The sequence below is a fragment of the Polistes dominula genome, unplaced genomic scaffold (genome assembly GCF_049000335.1).
Source record: "Polistes dominula isolate Pdom_NZ unplaced genomic scaffold, Pdom_raw_medaka contig_82, whole genome shotgun sequence".
Taxonomy (NCBI): domain Eukaryota; kingdom Metazoa; phylum Arthropoda; class Insecta; order Hymenoptera; family Vespidae; genus Polistes; species Polistes dominula.
In genome coordinates, this window is record NW_028301046.1 from 3803947 (window position 1) to 3823733 (window position 19787).

General features: G+C 35.0%; 1 protein-coding gene across 6 annotated transcripts in view; it reads right to left on the reverse strand.

The window, feature by feature from the left end:
- The window catches only part of scalloped (TEA domain transcription factor 1 homolog scalloped), a 176079-nt gene that overhangs the window by 25685 nt on the left and 130607 nt on the right, over positions 1 to 19787 (reverse strand). For all 6 annotated transcript variants that reach the window (XM_089175359.1, XM_089175358.1, XM_015336113.2 and 3 more), the window contains 2 exons: positions 13856 to 13980; positions 12435 to 12573 (listed from right to left, as the gene is read on the reverse strand). In XM_089175359.1, the coding sequence (XP_089031485.1) occupies positions 12435 to 12573; positions 13856 to 13980 (264 nt within the window). The remainder of the gene's footprint in view (positions 1 to 12434; positions 12574 to 13855; positions 13981 to 19787) is intronic.

Sequence of the window (19787 nt, forward strand, 5' to 3'; positions counted from 1 at the left end):
ACGTTTTATAATTTATTCTTTGAAATTCAAAATTGGGTCGAATTATTCCTCTCTCTCTCTCTCTTTCTTTTTCTCGTTTTACTTTTTTCTTCGTTTTAAAAGAAAAGATTTGAAAAAAATATGCTTTACATTTTTCAACGTTCGATTTCTTTTTATAAAGGATATATTTAATAATAAAATAATAAAGCTCGTTGAGTTTCTCAAAGCATTTTGATAGAAACATTTTTCATGGAATTTTTTTTTTTTTTTTCAAGTGAAAAATATATCGACATTGTCTATAGCAATATCATAAACGTCTTTTCATATTATCAGAAAGCTATAGTTTAGGTTATTCAAAATTGATATATATATATATCGATTTATGCCATTTCCGAACAGAAAAATAATTCGTCTTTCGTAAAATACCAACTTGATCTCGCAAAATCGGGTTCTCTTTTACGATCTACCATTTCATCGATGTTACTATCGTTTCATGTTAGATATTGGTGATCGTATAAACGTAACCAGCACGTACATGTAAAAGTTTATTAAAATGGTTAAGACACGACCAAAAGAATGAATGGAAAAATCCTTATGTGACAATTGGATTTATTCGAAATAAAAATTCAATAAAGGTATTTTTGACTTTCTTTTTCTTTTAAGTATTACGAGGAAACAAATTAGTATCAGAAAAAGAACAAATAAATTGATAAGTTTATACGAATGATTCTTCGTAATATTCGTAACTCTTTTTCAAGATAATTAATTACTATCGAAAAAATAATTTCCATCTACCTTTCCGAACCAATTAGGTACAACACTTGCAAAAGTTAAACAAAGGTTTAAGAATTTTGTGGATACTTCGAATAATAGTATCAACATCGATGAAAAATCAAATATAGAAGGTATGAAAGTGAGAGAAAGGGTCAAACGATACTTAAAGAGAATAAGAAAGAAGTGTGAGGAGAAGAGGAGGAGGTGGAGGGAGGTTAGGGGGAGTTGGGAGAAAGTGGGCTCGTAAAAGGCGCTCGTAAAACGGAAAGGGATTAAAGCTCTAGTCAAGTTTCCTTTGGTAAACGAGTACCGAGGCCGCGGGTCGAACTTAGGTGAGTGTATATCTGCGGATTTACGAGGACGATAAACGGTATTATACGCCTTCCGTAAACCTTGGAACGATCTTTCGAGTGAGCGCATAGTTTGCGTAAGGTCTCTTGCTATACACCATTCTCTTTCTCTCTCTTTCTATCTTGATACTCCTTCGAAACAGTTCTTTCTACCTTTTATTTTATTTTATTTTGTTTTGTTTTTTTCTAAACGTAGTTTATCGCATTTTCAATAAACGAGTCACTTGAAAATATCGAGAGAGAGAGAGAGAGAGAGAGAGAGTGATAGAAAAGAAATTAAATTTATTACATGATTTAAGACAAAAAGATTTGTTTAGTTTTATTTTGTTATTTTTTTGTTTTTTTGTTTTTTTGTTTTGGAAAGAAACGTTTTATGAAAGATTTTAAACGAAACAAACAAGTAGGTAATATTTTTTGTCATAGTTGTTGTTTTAAACTTGAAAGATTTTTCACGATTCGTAAGATTCTCTACTCGAGAAGTTCTACGTTATTTTCTTTTATTTTCTTTTATTTCCCCTTTTTCTTTTCTTACTTTTAACAGACAAGAGATCGCGTTTACGCGCGCGGGTTATATCTCACAAGGCAAAAGGGTGACGTCGGGTAAAAGGGTGGCCTGGCCTGGCCTGGCCTGGCCTGGCCGGCTTGGCTTTTCGTTCACCGTTTGCTAAGGTTCAAAGGAGAAGAAGAGCGGAATAAAATAGAGAATAATAAAAAAAGAAAGAAAGAAAAAATAAAATAGAAAAGAAAATATTAAAGGAGAAAGAAAAAAACAAAATAAAAAGGAAAGAAAAAAGAAAACAGAAGAAGAAGAAGAAGGTTGGTAGAAGATAGAAAGCTCTGTAACTTTGCGATGCATCTTCTTCCATCTTTTTCTTTCATACCTTTCCATCCATCTATTCTTTCTTACTCGAGTCCACCCCATCCCTTCATTTTTCCTATCTTTTTTTCTCATCATCATCATCATCATCATATTCTTCTTCTTCTTTTTCTTTTTCTTCTACTTCTACTTCCACCTCTTTATTTATATATATATATTTTTTTTTTAAATTCTTTTTCTTGCTAAACGCAAAGGTGCCAGGCCTCGACTGGTATGAAGAGGTTTTCTTCACGGGGGTAAAAGGGGCTAGGTAATGCTAGCGAATTAATATTCATTACGTCGCAGAACACCAAAGCGGTCGCTCTCCTTTCGCCTTTGCAAATATGAAACTACGTAGTTGCGCTAATTAAAATACCTTCTCGCTTTCTTATTGTTAGAGACCAAAAGGATCCTCCTCAAACCTTTTTCGGAGGGCTACCAACTATTTACTTACCTATCTCGTTTTATTCTTTACACGTACTTAAGTTAAATAAAATCTATGAAATTATGCTTAGTTAAGTTTATAATTGTGATTAATAATTTCATTACTTTCTCTCTATATTTTTCTATTATAATATAAAAATATATTTATAATCGAATTAAACAAAATCGATAATTATTTCCATTTAATAAATCTTTTCAAATTAACTTCCTAGAATAATCAAAATATTTTATACTTCTTTCTGTATCTGTAAATATATAAATATACAACTATTCATCGTAAAATCAATCAACAAAATGTTGTAGACAATGATTCTATAAGATAATTTATTCACGATTATCTTAACAAGTTAAGAAAAAATAAAATAAAATAAAACAAGTTCTAATATTCGTTGAGTAAGGTGAAAGATGAACTAAAAGGAGAGTAATGCAAAACGCGTAAACGTGTTCAGTCCTATCTACAGCTTTGGGGGGTTTGTAGTAGAACGAAAAGGACGACTACGATGAGTAGAACGAGTAGAACGAGGACGAGAAATAGGAGGAGGAAGAGGAGAAGGACGACGACTACGACTACGACTACGACGACGACGACGACGACGACGACGACGATGTCGGAGCCAGGGCTCGTCTTCTCTTCGGGAGCTATTATACGCCCGAGTTTAATTAAACTCCGCGAGATGTCAAAGGACTCGGCCATGCCGGCAAGACGGACAATGCGGACGCAGATTATTACATCCCTCGTCGTTCTATCCTCTTCTAACTTTCTTCCTCTACTCTCTATCTCTCTCTCGTTCTCTTTCTCCTTTAGGTGCTATCAAGTTCTCTTTTTCTCTCTCTCTCTCTCTCTCTCTCTCTCTCACACACTTTCTGTCTAATGGTAAGTGTGTGTGTGTGTGTTCATCTGTTCATCTCTTTCTCACTGGTGTATTCTCTGGTCCATCTATATACGTGTCCAAGAACCCCTTTCTATCTCTTTCTCTCCCTCATCTCTCTTTCAACAGGAACAGGAAATTCGTACGTGAACAACTTATTATACGTAGGAAGGTATGTAGTAGGTAGGTTGGTAGATAAATCGAGTACGAAAAGACTTGATGTCGGTGAAAGTTTCTATCCTTCTCTTTCTTTCTCTCTTTATCTTTATCTTTATCTATCTTTTTCTCATTTTTTACTTTTTTTTCGAATAGAGCTGACTTTTCAACACGTTAAAGCACGTACGATTTTAGTCACTTCTTTTCCCGAGCATATCCATTCTTCCTATAGTGATCACTGACCACGTTAAGAACTCTAACGCAAAGATTAAATAATACTTTGCTCTTCACATTTTGAGATACATTATTTTCTTAATTTCATTTTATCTCATCTTTTAATATAACCTATTTCTTTCATTATCTTTTAAGAGTAATTAAAATTATACTCTAGAGTATAAAATCATTATCGATAACATTATAACGTCGATATATCGACATTAGGAATGAATCAAGTGTAAATAAAATGAAAAAAAAGATCAAATAAATAAAGAAAATGCAGATAAAAGGAGAAGAACGGATTGACTGACTGACTGACTGACTGACTGACTCGATTGAATATATCCGTAGAGTCTAGCCAAGAAAAAAATTCCATCTTTTCACGATTCGTTTTATGTCCTCCTTCTTCTCCTCCTCTTGCCTTTGCATCATCTTTTTCTTTTTATTTTTTTATCAACATCACTCTGACTATTCCTTTTTCTCTTTTCTCAAGCATCAGCATCAGCATCAGAAGCAGCAGCAGCAGAAGCAGCAGTGGAACCCCCGAAGGAGCGTAGCGTCCACAGTGCCGTGTCAATGCCCATAATTTCACGCTCCAACGACGTCTCGGCATCGGATTATTGGATCGGATATCGAAGAAGGAAGAGAACCTCGGCGATCGGTGACTACGATGTACGAAGAGAAAGATATATATATATATATATATAGAAAGAGAAGGAGATAGAGATAGAAATAGTAGAGAAAGAGAAGGAAGTGAAATCGGCAGGGAAAGGCAAGGGGGGTAGATGGGAGTGGTGGATGTCCTTACAGCAGGACGAACACTCCTGGGAACGTCGTCTTTCAAACATGAAAGACCGATCGAAATTACGTACAGTCATGGACGCGTTGCGATTGAACGACCCGTCTAAGCGAGTAAGCGAATAAATGTGTTGTGTTGTGTTCTGTTGTGTTGTGTTGTATTGCGCTATACGCACGCACGCGCGCGCAAGCGCTTCTGAATCTCGTTAACGCTCTTACTACTACTATCATCTTGTTTCTTTCCCCACCCACCCTCTTTACTCCTATTTCTACTTCTACTTCTACTCCTCCTCCTGCTCTTCCTTCATTTCTTTACCGCCTAGATATCTCTTTCTCTTTCTCTTTCGGATTAACTCGTTCTTCCTTCGTCCTAGCCATTTTCAAGAGAATCACGCGGACCGTTTTAATGAGATTTGACGAGACGAGAAGAGAATGAGGGATAGAGGGTGAGAGAAAGGAGGAAGACAAAAAAAAATTGAGGAGTCAGATAAAAAAGTAAAAGAGAAGAAGAACATGTGTAAGAACAATTGGCAATTTTATTATAAAACTTTTCTGTACTTATAATCGTTTAATTAATCATTTCTCTTTATGTTATATCTTTTTTTTCTTTTCATTAAATTCATGTAATAATAACGGATGATAACGATTTAATGTCGTGATACGTATATATATATGTTTCGTTCGTACATCGATAATATTACTCGTACCATCTCATTTTTGTTATTAATCATATGTGTTTAAATATTAATAATATCTAATATAATATGTGTTAAATATTATATAATAATAATATTAATAATATAAATATTAATATAATATGTGTGTACCAAGTATGATATAAAATTTTTGTAAAAAGATTCATCATAAGAATACGAAGAATTATTTTCTAATAAGCGCATTGTGCTTGTCAAGGTTTTTCTTTTTTTTTTTCTCCCTTTTTCGAAGAAATTGTCGTTGAAGGGAAAAATAATAATAGAAAAATAAAAATGAATGAAAATATAATAAAAAAGGGCGTCAATCGTCGGACGAAACATAGACGATGACGACGCTTCGAGAATTGCGAAAGGAAAGTACGAAGGAGAGATCCTCGAGGAACACCCTTCTCTTTCACCGGTCAATAACTGGACACTCCCTTCCTCCGCCCTTTACACCACCATCTTCTCTCTCTCCTTCTCTCTCTACTGGTCTTTCGTCTCTAGTTCAGTTCTAGTATGTACGAGATACCATCATGTCGCACCCTCACCCACCCTCATCTTACACACTTCTTCTCTCTCTTTTTCACTCTTTTACTCTCTTGAAAAGATTGCATCGTGATATCTACCACGAACGAGATCAACCTATTGAACATACAAATATTGGAACGTGTTTTCTTCTCTATGATAGAGGACGACTACTACCATCTTTACTATAATACAAAGAAAAAAAAATAATAATAAAAATATTATTTTCTTATTTTCTCTACCTTTCATATTATTCGTTCATTCGTTCGTTCTTTCGTTCTTTTACGATGAATCACATAAAGTCAAATCGTCGGAAGAGCAACTGGTAGTTGAGATCGATAAAGGAGCACAGTGAAAGGCTTCACCGAGGCTTTGAGAAAGTTCGAATAGAAATGAACGAGAGTAACTGAGACAAAGATATATATATGTATATATATATATAGAAAGAGATAGAAAGATGGTCAATAATCTTATATATATCCTAAGAATATTCACCAGTATTTTCGAACAGCTAAACGAAAGATGTACTTTCAGATGTGTCTTGAATTCTAATAGAAAGAATAGAAAGAAGATAAAAGGAAAGAAAATATATCGTGGAATTGATCGAATGTACGATTCTGTCGAAAGTTTTTGAAGACATTAAATAGAATGAGAAGACAAAGGAGAAATAGATGTGAATATTGTGCGTTATGATATGGTCGACGTTAAACGGTTAGAGGAAACTTCAACTGGAAAGAGTTCTAACTCTCTTCGTATACGGAACAGAGAGAATATCCTTTGGGAATTTGAGAGACGGTTACGATAAGATAGCAACAGAAGAGCCGATTTACGAGGGTGTTTGGAAGCCAACGTTGGCTATCTCTCTCTTTCTCTCTTATGTATGTCTATCTTTCTTTCACTTTCTCTTTACGAAACACAGTTTCGTGAATCCCAGAAGAGCAGACGCGATCTCACGATCATAGAGGAGGTATGGTATGGTATATTGTGTGGAATGGTATGGTGTTGTATATGTATACGTATACACAAGCCACGACCGAATGACCCATAAACCAAGATGCTTCTACTTCTGCTGTATGGTATGGTGGCGCACGTAGTCTAAGGAGAGCAAACGCGAGGGGAGAATCATAAAGACGCGAACGTGCTTCCAACTAGAAGGAAGGAAAGGGCATCCTTCTAACAGGACACGTACACGTTCTCTGTGTACGGATAAATGCCAACGCGTATCATACGAACATCCTATGCCTCCTATTTTTTCTTCTTCTTTCTTTCTTTATTATTTATTTATTTGTATTTCTATATTTTTTATTTCGCTTTAACCCTTTTCGTATTTCTTCTCAGATATAAACGTCTCGTATTAAATTTTTTTGTATAATACCATGACCTCGATTTTATTTCTTCCTTTATCTTCTCCTGGTGTTATTCGAAAATGAAATTATTTATTTAACCATATATATATATATTTATTTATTTATTTGGCCTCGATTTATTCGAATATCCATGACATTTTCGTAAACTTTCTATTCCATCTTTAAAGATTTATTTTTGATGTAAATAATTTATCATTATCCATACGATAGTTTACACGTTAAATTCATTACACGTATCACTTACATATATGTCATTTCGTTTTTAAATTATTAATTTTCTTTTTGATCAAACTTGTTCTATATAAAATCAATTAACTACGATTTGACGGATTATAATCGTAATCGATTTATTTGTTACATGATACAATAATTATTATATAATAATTAAAGGATATCTCTCAACGATTGATTTTCTATTTAAAAATATTTAAATAGATTCCATTTAAATATCCCATTAAAATCTTTCAGAAATGTATAAATGTAACGTTGTATAAGGACATACGATCTCTTATTAAACACATGTATATACTCGTATACATTGTAACTATAGTAGGATTGGTCGCTAAGGTTTCCAGCATCCAATGCACACGATTTACGCAAGACTGATTCAGTTATGGTCTACTGAGAAAGACATAGACTGCCGTCGAGTTCGCGAAGCAACGATTTATCTGTCTAAATACGTCCTGAGGCAGAGTTAACTCGTTCTTTCGTGTCTAAATTGCTTGCTACCTGATCCATTTCTTGCTTGCCCATGGCGTATCTCACGCTACATGGTAGCTCAAGTCGCAATACGTATATGTATCTAACGTATAAGATACTTTCAAATGGATTCAGGATTGATGCTAATTAGTTTTTTTTCTTTCTCTCTCTCTCTATCTTTCTTTTAAGAAATCGATACACATTCGTTAAATATATTTCATACGACGATTTGATATAGGATATTTTAATTAATTTCAATCGATACTAATTTAAACTATACCGATAATCTTTATATTTATTTTTATTAATTTTAAGATTTTTGGTAATATGAAATAAACAAATAACAAAATACCCTAGTAGCACAAAATATTGAAAAATATTGAATACATGTGTATGTAATATTAAAAAGACATTGAATTTCTATATTAAATACACACGTATTCAATATTTTGTGCTACTATATATAGTATGAAGTTTCTTTTTTTTTATCTGTAACATTAATTATAAAATAAGTGAATAAAAAATAGAATAGTAGATAAAGGAAAGGAAAGAGAAAGAAAAAGAAAATAAAAGAATGTTTTTTTTTTCACGATCGAATGGAAAGGGGAATTCGTAGTCTCAAAGTGGAAAAGGATATTAAGAAATACCTGTCACTGATGGTTGCTTCGCTTCGACCGATCTCATTCGAATTATAATTAAATTTAAAGCAATCTCGACTTTTCCCCTTGTGACTTATACCGTTCGCCCTTTTCTCTAGTCCCTTTTCGTTCTCATTCCTTCTTTACCGTTACAAACGCAGCATTTCCTGTTTTAACAAAAAGGAAACGTTCGCTAAGAGCAAAGAAATCTCAAGCGTGGGTGGTGTATAAGGTTGATAGAAGAGAAGAGAATGGTGTGAGCTGATGGTGATGGCTAAGATGAGCGGGGAGGTAAAGATAAAGGAAGAAATAAAATAAAAAATAAGTAAAAGAAGAAGAACGAAAAGATGCAAGTGGGAGAAAGGTTGAGGGTGAAGAGAAAGAATAGTGAAGAAGTAGAAGAAGTAGGGGGGTACTTGGAAAAGGTGAAATAAAGAGAAAAGGGACGTTCTAGAAAGAGGTAAATTGCCTCGGGATATTTAATCCCATGGAAAGAGCCAATGAGGGGCAGAGGGAGGGGGTAGGGGCTGGGGTATCCTTTATTGGCTCGGCGAAGCTTAGCAATGGGCGAAGATAAGTTTCCCCGTAGGATCGATGGCCAATCACGTTAAGCGATTTTCGCGCCTCGTTATCCTTTGTTTCCTTCCGCCGGATAGATGAACGGACGAACGTACCGACGGATGGTCGACATCCTCCAACCTTTCCTCCTAAACCACCTCCACCCCCACCGACCACTCCACACCTTCATTTCTAGCCTTTACATCTATCTCCTTTTAATTTTCCTTTTCCTCTTCTTCTTCTTCCACCAACATCACCACCACCATCACCATCATCCTTTTCTTCGTTTTCTACGTTTTAAATCGATCTTGTATCTCTCGTTCCTTTCCTTCCGGGTTATTCAAGACAATCGAGATCGCATTTCTCAATGTCAAGATAAAAATTAAGAATATTTTATTTCCTATAGAAAATCGTTGTCATTTTCTTCTTTTTTTTTCTTTTCTATTTAATCGTCTAAATATTGGAATCGGAAACGTATCGTATTTTGATCTTCAAATAGGAAAGTTTTATTTATAATAAAAATATATACGATTGAAAACGATATTTTGTACAATGTAAGAAGAAGAAGAAGAAAATCTCGTTTTACGATTATTCTCTCGGAACATTTTATTTAATCTATTATTTTATATGTCACGTTTAAGTCACGTTTAAGTCTTTCGAGTATCGTGAAACAAACGTCGTCTTTCGCGTTTCTCAATGTCAAGAAAAATAACGAACAATCCATTTTGGAAAAAGAAATATCTTTAAATAAGAAACTGTTCGTTCCAAGCATATCTATTATATATCGTCCTTATTTTTGTTTATTATTTTTTTAAATAATTCTCAAAAGTTGACTCGACGTAGTATCAGATATTTTTCTAATGACAATTTATAATTCAAATAAGTTTTTTTTCCCGATCAATTAAAAAAAGATAATTATAAATTAAAATCAAATAAAATTTGTAAACAACGATACACACATACAATCTTTTCGATGAAATATAAGAAAAGCAAAGTTAGAAGATTTTTTTTATCATAATCGAGATACAATAGGTGCAAAAAGTATTCGTACACCGATCTATTTGAAATAAAATATTGTGACATTGTAGTTTATTAACTAATTTTTTATAAACAATGATATATATATATATATAAACAGTTCGAGTTATCTAAATGAACGATGCTTTTGCTGTTGCTGCTATTATCGTTAATCATGGAACGAATTCATTCCACCTTCTTTCTTTCTCTCAACTCGTTACTAGCAAAACTAATTTTCAATAATAACTCGTAGAAGGGTACGAGGAGAAAGGGATAAAGAACGAGAACGAAAACAAGATTGAGAGAAAGAGATGAGGGGGAGGGCAAGGGGATGGGTGTAACTCGGTGAGAAGTGTAAACAACACCGTGTTAATCCCCCTTCCCCTACCCCTTATCACCGTTTCTCTTCTAATCCTCATTTCATCGTTGTCATTGCATCGTTCTTCCTGTTTTCATCTGTGAAATTGTAGAGAATGAGAAAGAGAAAACAAGATGATAGTAGAGAGAGAAAGAGAGAGAGAGAGAGAAAGAGAGGTGAGCAGACACCACCATACACGCATAGAACGAAGACGAGTTATTGGGAAGAGAAAGGGAGGAAGAGGAGGAGGAGTAGAAGGAAGATAGAAAGCCAAATTAAGGTTCGTTTTCATAGGACGCCGTCATGGGCCACGATTGAATTGCCACCCGCTGGTTTTTCGCGCGAAGTGTTTTCGGAAATTAAGCGATATTGTGTACCTTAACGAATGGGATTCAAGCGGTACTCGTTTATACAACGTGCAGATAGACTAAAACTCTAAAGTTAAAACCCGTGAACTGTCGCGATATAATTTTCCTAAAGAAAACAAAATGACGTTGAGTTAATAAATAAATAAATTTAAAGAAGAAGAAAGAAAGAAAGAAAGAAAAAAAGAAAATATATCCTTTAGACGAAAGAAAGTTAGATCAACGATGAATGGATTCGACATGATCAGTAATTTTCCATGAGAAATTAATCCGGAACATGTTAATTCGTTAAAGTTATATATAAAAAAAAAAAAAAAGATGTATAATAATAAAACCATAATAAGAAAGAGTCTTTTTTTGAACTTGGTATTACGAAGAATTTAAAAAAAAAAAAAGATAAGGATGAAGAAGAAGGTGGTCTGCGGTAGAGGATTTGCTTGAGAGGGGGAGAGGGAGGAGGGGAAGGGAAAAGTGGATAGACGATATTGAAGGCACGTCGTGATTTTTTTTAAATTTAATATAGACTATGGGTTGAGTTCCACGAGAAAGAAGAAAGAGAATGAAAAAAAAAAATTGAAAAAAAAAATACAACAAAAAATAAAAATGTAAAAGAAAGAAAGAGAGAGATAGAGAGAGAGAGAGATAGATAGAGTGTGGAGGAAGAGGAGAAGGAAAGGGGAGAAGGTGTAGGTGGAGGAGGAGGAAGAGGAGTTGCGAGACACGAGAGCGTTATTGCTTCGGTGGTGGAGTTCATGGCGGTTAATGGTAGTGGTGGTTTATGGTGGTTGGCCACCACGGTGCTGCTGGTGGTCGTAGCAAGCAATATCCGGCCGGTCACGTAGACTGACCTCAGCATCGAGCAATAACGATGTCCAGGTCGGAACATCTCCGATGCGTCGCGTCGCGTCGCGTCGCATCGCGTCGTATCGCGTAACGTAGTTTTGCTCGTCTCTACGTGAAACGAACAAGAGATTATCCCTTTGATACCTATATACGATACCTATATATATATATATATTTTTTTTTTCTCATTGACACGCCTTATCAATTTTATACGATCAAATATAAGAGAAGGGACAAGATAGATCGTTGAAAAGGATTTTTCGGATTTTTTATTATTTAATATTTTTTTCTTTTCCTCTTTTTCTTTTCGACGATACGATAAACTTTGATTATGTTTTTATTGTATTATTTTTACTCGTTGTTGGACGTAATTTCGTATGAGATAGAATAACATGATTTAAAAATTGTTTAAATTTAAAATCTGTTCTTTGCGGTAATAGTAAAAAAAGAAATACAAGTATTTCTACGAGTAACTTATGTAATAAATATATTTTTTTTATAACAAAATTCGAAACCAAAATAAAAAAAGGAATTAGATAGAATTGAAAATAACAATCGTATGATATAGAATAATATGATTTAAAAATTGTTCAGATTTCAAATCTGTTCTTTGTGGTAGTAGTATAAAAAAAACAACAAGTACTTTTACGAGTACTTTTCGTGATAAATATATTTTCCTATAGTAAAATAAAAAAAATAAAAGAGTTATAATTGAAAATAACAGGAGAGAGAAGAAAGCTTTTATAATGTTATGAATTCAATACAGTTCGATATTATTTTTGATTCCTTTTCGTTTGTATTAAACCAATCATGGATATTCGCAAAAGAAAAAAACCTTTAGTCCTTTTGTTTGGTAGAGGTACGTATCTACATCCTGTATGGGTTTAAATATGCAGCTCGCATAGTACGTTAATCTTATCGACTTACCGTACATCTTCCCTTCGTCGGAAAGGATAATTTTGCGTCGACCGCATGGCGGATATATGGTGAGAGCTTCCTGGAAGCTTTGCTCGATATCCGGAGACCATACTCCCTCCGCGTCCGCTGCTGACAGATCCTTTTCGTCCTGAAATAAGAAAAAAAGATCGTTTAAAAAAATCCTTGACTTTTTATTTTAACCACTATAACAAATATAAAAATTCAATTATATATATATATATTATATGTACATTAACGAATAAAAATTTTCTTATCGTTTACACCGATTAATTATTTTAATTGCCTATCAAATATTAATAAATTTAACTACATTTTTTTTTTATTTTTTTGAAAGATATCAGCAATTTTTTTATACCCTTTAAATATTCTGTTATGGAGAGTGCTACATGTATAAAATTACGAAGATATTATTTTTCTCTTGAGTATCTCACTAGCAAATGGGAATGTTATTTTATCTATATAATTAATCGACCAAAAAATAAATAAGAAAAGTAAGTAATGTAATTTTCTATTCTCGATATGGCGAAGAAAATAAAAAGGAGAAGAGAAAAAAAATACGAATTCTTGAATCCGGCCAATCAGATGAGTTCTTTCGAAACAAAGACACTCTCTCCCTGTTTCTCTTTTTCTCTCGTTCTCTCTCTCTCTCTCTCTCTCTTTATCTCTTTAGCCGAAGAGTTTCTCGAAGTTAAAAGCACGCCTGGAACGCGACGATTTTGCTTTCTGCGATTCAAGAAATTCTCGCGTATCCACTTTTATTTCCGGCCGTTCGCGTATAAGCCCACCTCGTCTCTCGTATGTACGAGTTTATCTATGTATGTATGCATGCATGCATGCAGCATGTATAAATACACACGTATATGTACGCACGATGTTATATATCCCGAGTGCAGGAAGAAAACAAGACTCGGAATTTCAACGAAACGAAGATCTCCTTTCGGTGTGTGTGTTTGCCGTACGAAGAGGAACTCAACGATTATCTTTGAGTTTATCTACTTAAAAAAAAAAAAAAAATTCCCCATACGAACATACTTCAGAGAATTTGCCAAGAAATCGACGCTAACCATTTTATTTATACAAAATAATAAAATTTATCAAAAACGACAAATATAACGAAATTAAAAATATAAACTTAGGTTCAAAGTTTATAACTGAATTTTGAATATTCATTTTTATTATCGAATAATATACAAAAGTATATTTAATACACACTAATTGACAATTTCTTCAACTATTTTTCTATAATACTTGATTTTTAAAAATCATTTTTGAATTATTTGAAATATCTGTGATATTTGATACTTAATTATCCTTACATACGAAACTCGCGTATATATATATGTTATTTATAAGTTAGAATAATGAATAAAAAATGTTAATAAAAATATTAATTAATCTAATATACTTACATCGCTAATTTCGCCAACGTCGAGATTTTTCGTATCCGAGCCGGAGCCGTTGGCGTCGGGCGGCGGCCCGGAACTCGCGGGAGTCCACGGCGCGGAAATGGTGTCGGCTGCAGCCACCGCACTGCCTAGAAAAATAACAAATAAAAACAAACATTATGATGATCGTGATAAACAACCATTAATATTATTATCTCCAATTAAACATTTCAATTATTTTCATATAACTATTTATTACCATTATCGTATTAATAAATACAAAAATATACCCTCGTTGAATTAAATTATAATATCATTTCTAAATAAAATCATTATGCACAATGAATTAAAAATAAAAATATAAATATAATCATAAACTCTTTGTAAAAGTCATCATCGATAAGTATCATAACATTTGATAAGTTTAGGATAGTAAATATTAAAGAAAATTAAGAATAGGGGTAGTTATAAAGAGAGAGAGAGAGAGAGAGAGAGAGAGAGAGAGAGAGAGAGAGAGAGAGAGAGAGAGAGGGATGTTACATGAAGAAGGACGGGAGGCTCCAGCAGCCAAGCAACAAGTGTTTGCCTGATATCGCTGCTATCAGTGCCGTGTGGTTCGATGGTGGGGGTAGCTTGTAGGCGGTACACTCCGCCTACCGGGGGTGGAGTGTGTATGTTAAGCCCCTGGTGTATCGTCCCCATCATCGTCTTTCTCTTTCTCTCTCTTTCTCCCTCTCTTTCTCTCTCTCCTTCTCTCTCTTTCTCTCGTCAGCTAGCTCTTTCCCGTATCCGGGCATCAACGCGATACGAGCCGAGCCAAGCCAAAGCTCGCGAGAACATCCCTCGAAAATGTCCCTCTTGCAATAATCCCCAGGGAAAACGGATGAAAAGCCGAGAGAAACGACATGTCTTGCCAAACCGTAACCAAAAAAGAGGGGATGCGAGTGAAGAGGAGTAAATGGTCAAACACCATCAAATTTTCTTTTTATTTTTTTTTTATTTCTGTTACCACTAACTGGGGAGTCATCCCGCAAACGCGTTTTCTAAATACTCGATGAGATGATAGTTTCTTAAGCTGCGCATTTTTGATAAGTGTTGATTAATATCTGTGGAAGGGGTGGTCTTTTTTTTTTTTTGTAATTTGATTTAATGTAGTCGAGTAGTATAATATGCTATTCCGGGATACATATTGAACGTAAGAATTTATTAATCATATATATTTTTTTTCTAAAGTTACATTTCAAAAAGGAAATGACAGGTAATGGTTCGTGACGTATAGTTAGAGTATTTTACTTCCGCGACAAAAGAGAGTTACTATTATTAATGTTATAGACGTCAACGGCGATCGTTCAGGTACTGTTATTATGGTAATGAGGAATATTGGCGGTACGGAGGCAATTACGGATGCGAATGCTTGGGCGTGACGTAATAACGTGAATGATTAAGTGCTCTCACATTACCGTAAACGATATTGTATGGATTACGAGCTATTATATGAGGACCTATATCATGAGTCCGGTTTCTATCGGACGACCGAACAACCATTTGCCCAAAACAGATCGACCATACCTATAATCATTTGTCGGTATGAAGGTTTATACCATCCCTGAACGCGCGAGTATGTGTCATTCTCTTATAACTTAAACGATTACTTCCAATTTTCAATAGCTTCGATTAGGGTAGAAAGAAATGTTTTCCCATTTTACGAAATAATTATTATGTTAATGAAATCGATGAAAGTAATTGAACAGGTGCATTAAGTGGATATTTAAAAATTCATTCGTTCATTATGATCGTTCAATAGGATGCCCATTTATCTGAACCAATTTGTTGGATTTTAATACAATGTTAGTGATAGCGAATATAAAGTATCATTGATGAAACGTAAAATGGAAGACGTTGATTTTCCAGAAGATGTACGAAGAATTTGGCAAAGCCAAAGGTATGCATTCTCTTTGTCTCTGTCTCCCTTTCTCTCTCTCTCTCTCTCTTTCTCTCTTGAATAGTATTATACGATCTTTCAACATCAGTAGGACAGTAACACCGAAAGCTCGGAAAACACGCCGAGCTTTAATAGAGACACCGGAAGAGCAGCTTCACGTAGTATGTACATGTATATAGAAACGGTATTAGTGAAGCTTGTCAGAGAGCTACAAAGCTAGACAGAATGAGAACGAGAGCAAGAGAAAGAGAGATAGAGATTGTATATATAAACATATATACATACATATGTGTGTAGAGAAAACGAAGAGATCGTAGGCGCAATGGTATTCCATGGTGTATAATAGTGTGAGTATGTGTATGATGGTGGTGGACGGTACACGCAATGCCAGGACGGCAGGATGCATAGATCATGGCGGATGACGCATGGTTGCATTCGGCGTACGAGGTGGTTGAGGGGGATGGAAATGTACGGATGAAGGATGGGAAACGGCCAGGGCAGCGAGCCCGTGATAGGGTGTACCCAACTAACCCACACCCCCCGTAAGCTTTACTAAGGTCCGAGAAGGAGAGAAGCAGAATAAGAGAGAGAAGCTGTTTGAGCAGGGAGTGGACACACTGAGAAGTGGTGGATGAGATGAAGAGAGAGAGAAAGAGGAGAAGAGAAGAGTAGAGAAGAGAAGAGAAGAGAAGAGAAGAGAAGAGAAGGGAGAAAGGACAGGATGGTCAGGAAAGGGTGGGAATTTTGGAATGTCACGGGAGACCGCGACTCCTCCAGGGCTACCGTGAGAGACCCAAGCGACGTCCTTTTCTCTAGAGCATGACCTGCCCACTCGCCGATATTACGCTTCTGGCGTTTCTCTCTACCCTTATACTATCTTCTCCTATCTCGCATGGAAATGCGGCTATGTTCAAACCACCTACCACCACCATCACCACGTTACTGCTGCTGCTGTTGCTGCTGCTACCGCTGGTTTTCTTCGTTACCAAGGAAAACTTCCTTTGTCATTGTTTAACTAACTATCATATTATTATTTTTTTTTTTTATTTAACCTCTCATTTTTAATAACAAGATAATAATAAAATTCAAAACGTGTCAATTTGATCAAAGTTTCACAAAATGACATATATTTATCCGTAACAAAAATGAAACAGTTTATATAAGACACCTTATAGGTTACGGATTCTAGCTCTATTTTCTCTTTCCCAAAAATCTCACCCTCTTCTTCTTCTTTCTTTCTCTTCCTACTATCTACTTCTCTTGGGTGCAGTAAATGGTGTATTCGTAGGGGTGGTTTTGGTATTGGTGATAGTGTTGGCGATAGTAGATGGTAGTGGTGGAACTAGCTAAGCTGTAAATTTGCCGTATAACCATTTCGGGGTGGCTCTCTGCTGGTCGAGTAGGCCAGCTTCGTACTCTCTATTCCTCTCTCTCTCATACACCCTATCTCTCTCTCTCTCTCTCTCTCTCTGTTCGTTCACGTCCTCTCGTACTGTAGAGTTTTGGGGTGGATAGAGAAGGTCGGGACTGGAAGAGAATGGTGGAAAGGGAACAGGGTTGGGGGCAGGGGGCAGGGGAATGGAAGCAAGAGACGGGGGTCGTAGAAGCATTCATAGCAGAGACCAGAGGGTGGCTTCGGTGGAATGCGTCCCGTTTAATATCGCGGAACATTATATATCGCCTCCCTTGTCCCTATGTTGGACCGTACCGCACGGCATAACACGTACAAGCGTACGAGAACGGGGCACCATGTGCTCGCGCATTCGCCTACATAACCCATACACACACACATGACCAATACGCACATATATATATTCTACTCTCTAACTTATACCTCTATGTGAGTCTACTGGTTATCGTTGGTGGATTCTCTTGTGCGTGAACGACACTACTACTACTACTACTACTATTATTACTACTACTACCTTTACCTAATACTACCATACTATCGTCCTGTCTCTCTTCGTCTTACACTTTATATATTATATCCTTGCTTGCTTGCTAGCTAGCTTGCTTTTGTCCACTAAATGTTTTAGAAATGAAAATTCGAAAATATGCATTTTCTATTTAAATTCTTTTTTATTCATTTACCGGTATGCAATATTTTTGATATTAATTTCTTTGCGAAAGCTTTTCTTCGTTGCGTTTGATTGAGTTCATATTGGAATTAGTAATAGTTTATAGTTAAATTGAAATAAATTTACTTAGATAATAGGTTTTTTTTTTATATTAATAATTTCTTAATCGATAAATACCTATTGTTATTTTAAAATGTATATCGTACAATTTAATAATTTTAATAACAAAATATATAGTATATTACTCTATTACTAGTTAGAGTATTTTAATACTTTATGACGTTGCTACTACAGAAGATCTCTTTGTTCTTAGTCTTCTCATCAACCGGAAGTCGTGTTAAGATTGATATTTCTGAAAGGTCATAGACGAGAAAAGGGATCAGAAAGAATTGCATTTGTATGCATTTATGCGAAATCAATTTCCGTCTCCGACGTCGGCTTAGAGTAGCTCGTTACGAAGAATCGTTCATCGTGAGCCGCGTACTCTTCTTTTTTTTATTATTATTATTTTTTTTTTCATTCTTTATTTATATTTCTTTTTATTTTTTTTTATCATCTTCTTCTTCTTCGAAGTATGTAACCATTCATCTTTGTAATATCTTCGTCGATTCATCGTACGTTTTTCTTACCGATGATCTTGCATCTCGATTTCATGCCACAATGATCCTCTCTCTCTCTCTCTCTCTCTCTCTCAACTCGTTGCGAGTTTTATGCTCGAGTGACCTTCGAGATATTTTTTTCTTTTTTTATAATTCCTTGATTTCATTCTTTTGAATGAGAACGACACAAATACACGACCTAGTAGTAAGTAGACAGATAAAATATTTCACATTTACGATGTATCACGTGTAACACATTTATGAGACTATTTAGATTTGTACGTTTATTTGTATTTTTTGTTCTCTTTATGTATGTATAAGAACCAGCAAATAAATAAGTAAAGATTTAATCTAAGGAAAGTGATCGTTAAAATCCAAGTCCGTCGTCATCGTCGTCATCGTCGTCGTCGTCGTCGTCGTCGTCGTCGTCAAACGATTTGCGAGCGCAAAGTATGCCGAGTGTTTTACTTTCTCGACGCTTTGGATAAACCTCGATAATAAACCGGATCTTAACGGGTCGTGAAAGCAACGATTAAAATTCTTAATGGCTCGCATAAAAGTCACTAAAGGGAGGGGTGAAGGGGAGATCGGGGAAGGGTGGGGGGAGAACAGGAGGGATGACGACGGTAGCAGCTTCACCGAGTGTACTCTTACCAATAGGGATGCTTACGAGAAGAACCTTTTTTTTATTTTTCATAACTTTAATGTTTAACTAAGTACTTCTAAGATCAATAATTTTATTTTATAATACATAATATTTTTCTATTATTTACGCTTGTCTGACTTTATCAATCGATCGTTAACGTTCAGTATTGAAAAGGTATTATTACAAATCTAATTTTAAATTATGAATTAATTATTAATTCGTCAAAATATCCAAATTGTCGTCATAATAAAATGAATTATTAATTCGTGTGATTATTATTGTTGATGTTTAACGAGACGAATAAATTGCGTGAGAGAATCGATAAACGAATTTGAAAGATAAGAATACGTGGGGGATGAAAAGATTATTGAAATTTGTTTTCATCGATTTATATACGAATAATAATACATGTGTGTGTGTGTGTGTGTGTCTATGTGTGTTCGCAATTTTGAATTACGAAGCGTGAAATCGCGATTTAAATAAAAAAAAAAAAAAAAAAGACAAAACGAGCTTATTAAGCATTCATATATCCGTAATATAAACTGGAGTATTTAGCACGTTATTTTCTTCTTCAACTCTCCGATATTTTTCTCGGTGGTGCAACCGAGGAAGAGGATCGTATATAAAAAATGAAAAAAAAGCTCGCGGTAGTTGCATCGTAATAGTAGTTGGTTGTAGAAAAAGCTCAGCA